Raw genomic sequence first — 4557 nt, 5'->3', positions numbered from 1 at the left:
TATATATATATATTATAGTTTGACACCCTGACTCTATTTTTTGCTCTAGTTTGATCATAAATATTGTAGTTGATATTTGAAACTTGAAACTTTAAATTTTGAGGTGATTTTTGAAAAGTTGTATTTAGACATATATTATATTTGGAAAAAAAGATAATTAACTTTTGTGAATGAAAATCTCAAACACTTACTTTTTGGAGGGACTTTGAATAAATAACAACTTATTAGAAATACAAGACAGCCAATCAGAAATGTCACGAAATCCCCCGCTCAACTATCCCAATCTCTAGAAAAAGTACCAGCGCTGACTCTTGCACCGCTGGAGCAACTTCTTCTCTCATCCTTCATAAAGATCAAATTGCATTGCCTAATTAGATACATTTGAGGATAAATATTTATGAGTAATTCAACATCCAAGTCAAATAAGTATTTAAAGAAAATAATTAAATAGTTACTTCAAAATTTGAACAAACATATATTTAAAGAAAAATTATAAATGTCCAATTCAAATTTTACGTCAAATAGATATTTAAAGAAAAAAAGTTAAATATCTGATTCAAAATTTATAATTAAATGATAGCTTAGTCAGACAAAATTAGAAACCTACTTATACACCACACATATTCCAAAAGACCAATCAATAAATGTGTAAAAAAAGATATTATCCCTACCCTATATAAATTCCAAGAAAAAACTATATTCTTCTCATTACAATATTTGATTATTCTCCAAATTCCCAAATAATGTCTACTTCTACTCTTGAAGAATCTTTCAAAGAAAACCCTCAAAGCCCTCAACACATCCTTCCTATAGATTTTCACTTAATCCAAGAAGTTCCAAACTCTCATTTATGGCCTAATATCAATAATTTTCCAATTAATCATGATGAAAAAAACCCTAATGTCCCAATAATTGATCTTTTAGCTCCTAATGTTGTGGAACTTATAGGTCATGCATGCAAAACATGGGGAATATTTCAAGTTATTAATCATGGAATTTCATTAGATTCTTTTGATGAAGTTGAATCACAGGCAAGGCGACTTTTCGCCTTGCCTGTAGAAGAGAAGGTGAAGGTCATGAGATCGACTAGTGGTGCCACCGGCTATGGCACAGCTCGAATAACACCCTTTTTTTCTAAGTTCATGTGGCATGAAGGGTTCACCATTATGGATTCACCACTTGATCATGCTAAGAAACTTTGGCCACATGACTATCAAGAATTTTGGTAAGTACATGGATTGATTTTATGTAAAAGCATATAAAAAACGAGTTGAAGTTATATATATTAACGATACAAAAAAACATTTATTAATATAATCAAGTTATTTAGTAGATAATTCTACACAACAATTACATTTCTCTCAAGAGACAAATTACTTTTAGAAATCACGATAGATAATTTCAGACACGAGAAATGCTATTATGGTTCCTTGTTTTGATTATTTGTTTTGTTTAATCTTGTAGTGATGTGATGGAAAATTATCAAAAGAAGATGAAAGCTCTATCCTTTCAACTTTGGTTGTTCATCCTCAATTACTTGCAACCATCTCAAGAACATTTGATTAATTCATTTGAATTTACACAAGCTTTACAATTGAATTCATATCCATGTTGCCCAAACCCTAACCATGCACTAGGGTTAGCTCCTCATACAGATTCATTATTCCTAACAATACTTCATCAAACAAATAACACAAAGGGTCTTCAAATCTTGAAAAAAGACCAAGGATGGACTTCAATTACTCCAATTTCCAACGATGCCCTCATTGTTAACGTGGGTGATCTTCTTCATATACTCTCTAATGGTGAATTTCCATCGGTTTATCATCGAGTTCTTGTGGATCAAACTAAGCATAGGGTTTCTTTGGCTTATTTTTTTGGACCTCAAGTTGATTCTACAATTGTTCCATTAGTTTCTTTTGATAAAAATGTTGGTGTTGTTGTACCAAAATATAGAAAGGTGAAAGTGAAGGAGTATCTTAGTCTCAAGGCTAAACATCTTGAAAAGGTGTTCTCTTTGATTAGATCTTGATGATCAAGATTTAATTATGTTGTAGTATTTTAGTACGTAACTCAGTTGGTTGATTATGTAAATATTTATTTTATCAGTGAGGGTTTGATTTTCCATCTTGTAATTTATTCCCAATTTAATAAAATAAAATATGATGTTTTTATAGTATCATGATTTTGAGTAATGTAATCTTTGGTGTAATTCATAGATTATACAATGAAAGTTGTTTGTAGTTTATAATTAGTTTATTTGTTTAATTTTATATTACACTAACGAAGTGTGTGTGAGTATTTATGACCATTTCAGTTAAAAACTTAAATTTTTGGAAGCATATTTTTTATTTAATTAATTGTATTTTCATAATGTTTCTTGCATACAAATTTATAGTTTTTATGAGTTAAATACATGTTTTTTTTAATAATACTATTAAAACATAATAATGAAATTCGAATCCAAGCTTCTTATTTAACCCATAATTAATAACTTACATGATCATCTTAGTTAAAAATTTTAAGTTATTAATAGAAATACATTCTTCGTTTACTTGATGATGTTTTCAAGTACATCACATATCAATATGAGTCATTAAAACGAAAAATAATTAAAAATAAATACTTCAACTCGAGTATACTTTTAGAGCAACATTCAAAAAAGAAAGGACAAAACATTTTTTGGACAAAAATTTGATCAGAATGATATTTTATCTATGTTATTTTGATTTTTTAAATACTTTTACCCTTTTAATTTTAATACTTATTAACTAAAAATGAAAAAAATATCAGTTTGTTTTGAAATAGAAAAAATATTATAGTTTTTTTCAACCTGTAGGTCAAATTTTTTGACTATTTAGCATTTCTCAAAACAGAAAACAAAAAAAAAAGTAAAAGAAATTAAAATTACGTATTTAAATCGAGTTATGTCTTGTCTAATCACGACTAATAAATCCAAAATAAATCACTTGTGGCCTAGTCATAGTAGCTAGTTTATATATCATATTAGCCTATTAGGAACAAATTGATTTTTGTTAATTATGGGAAAAAACAAATAGATTGAAAAGTTGATGGATGATGAGACAAAAAGGATCTAGTATTAGTTCAATAACTCCAAAAATGATAAAGCTTTAACTTTTAAAAACCCCCCCCTACCCCCCTACCCCCACCCCCCACCCCTCACTCCAAACCAACCACCAACTACATAAAATATTTTGGGAAAAGGGTCTGATATATCCCTCAACTTTGTCATTTAGAGCTGATATACCCTCGTTATAAAAGTGACTCACATATGCCCTTACCGTTATACAAACGGCTCACATATACCCCTGCCGTTACAAAATGGCTCACATATACCCTTCATTTAACGGAAGTTAAAAAATTAGTTTTAAATTCATATTTATTACTTCTATTTTTTAAAAAAAAATTATTTAGGGGTATATATGATTTTTCTATCAAAGTTTAAGGTATATTTTAATTTTTTTTATACATAAATTATTTTTTGACTTCTTTTATTATAATTATTTGAATTTCTTATTCTTATTCTTATTTTTTTTCTTTCATTCCTTAGTTCAAAGAAAAAAAAATTAAACTATTTTTTTTTTGTGTATTGTAATTTAATTTTGTATTCGAAGAAAAAATTTGATCACGTACAATAAGTTTTACAAGAATATTAGTGAAACATAAATAAATTTGATTATCAAAATGATAATTATAAATTAGCCATTGAAACAAAAAGAAGTCAAAAAAAATATGTTGGACGAGGATTAAATTTACTAATATGGGAGTATACTTTTTAGAAAATAATAATAAAAATTTAGATTAAAATTATATTTTTTTCATTTTCGTTAAAGGAAAAGGGTATATGTGAGAGAAGAAAGTATTTTATTTAAAATTTATGGTTTGTTAGTATTATTGATTAACTCGATGATCGTTTGATTTTTGAAATAAAAAGATAAACTCAATTGGAAATTTGAAATTAAATTTAAGATATTGATTTCACATCTGAATTTTGTATTTTTCGAAAATCATATGGTGTAATAATCTCTAATTATAATCAAGGTATTAAATATTAAGTTGATACATTTGTCTTTCTCTAAATTTCTTTTTCACAAAGTCGTTTAAACAAACATAACTAAAGTTAAAATTAAAAATTAACCTTGTTTTATCTTTGTTTAAATCAGACACGTACTTTATATTATATATGTATGGTCCATTTTTAATTATTTTAAAAGTATATACTAATACAAAATATATATTGAATAAGCAGAAAGAAATTTACATAGATATATTATATTAAGAAAATATTTATCATTTATAGTAATAATATTTATATCACTGGATATTTGTAATACATTTATAATATAATTTTGATATATATTACACAAAAGCAATTTATAAAATACATATGATACACATTTTTTATTTATGAATAATACATTTGTCACACATTTTAATACACTTCATTGTCTCAACTTTTTATCAAACAATCATAATATATTTCAAAACATTTATAACACATTTATATTATATGCATAATTCATTCTTAATATATAA

At 26.2% G+C, this 4557-nt stretch overlaps 1 protein-coding gene across 1 annotated transcript; it reads left to right on the top strand.

Moving 5' to 3' along the window:
* The first annotated feature begins 743 nt into the window (after positions 1–743).
* LOC107019770 (gibberellin 3-beta-dioxygenase 1-like) lies at positions 744–2032 on the top strand. The gene is made up of 2 exons (XM_015220143.1): positions 744–1225; positions 1465–2032. The coding sequence occupies exons 1-2, from the start codon at positions 744–746 to the stop codon at positions 2030–2032; spliced, it is 1050 nt and encodes a 349-aa protein (XP_015075629.1).
* Positions 2033–4557: the final 2525 nt, after the last annotated feature.

Source organism: Solanum pennellii, chromosome 5 (assembly GCF_001406875.1).
Source record: "Solanum pennellii chromosome 5, SPENNV200".
Taxonomy (NCBI): domain Eukaryota; kingdom Viridiplantae; phylum Streptophyta; class Magnoliopsida; order Solanales; family Solanaceae; genus Solanum; species Solanum pennellii.
This window is presented reverse-complemented; position numbering and strand designations above follow the sequence as displayed.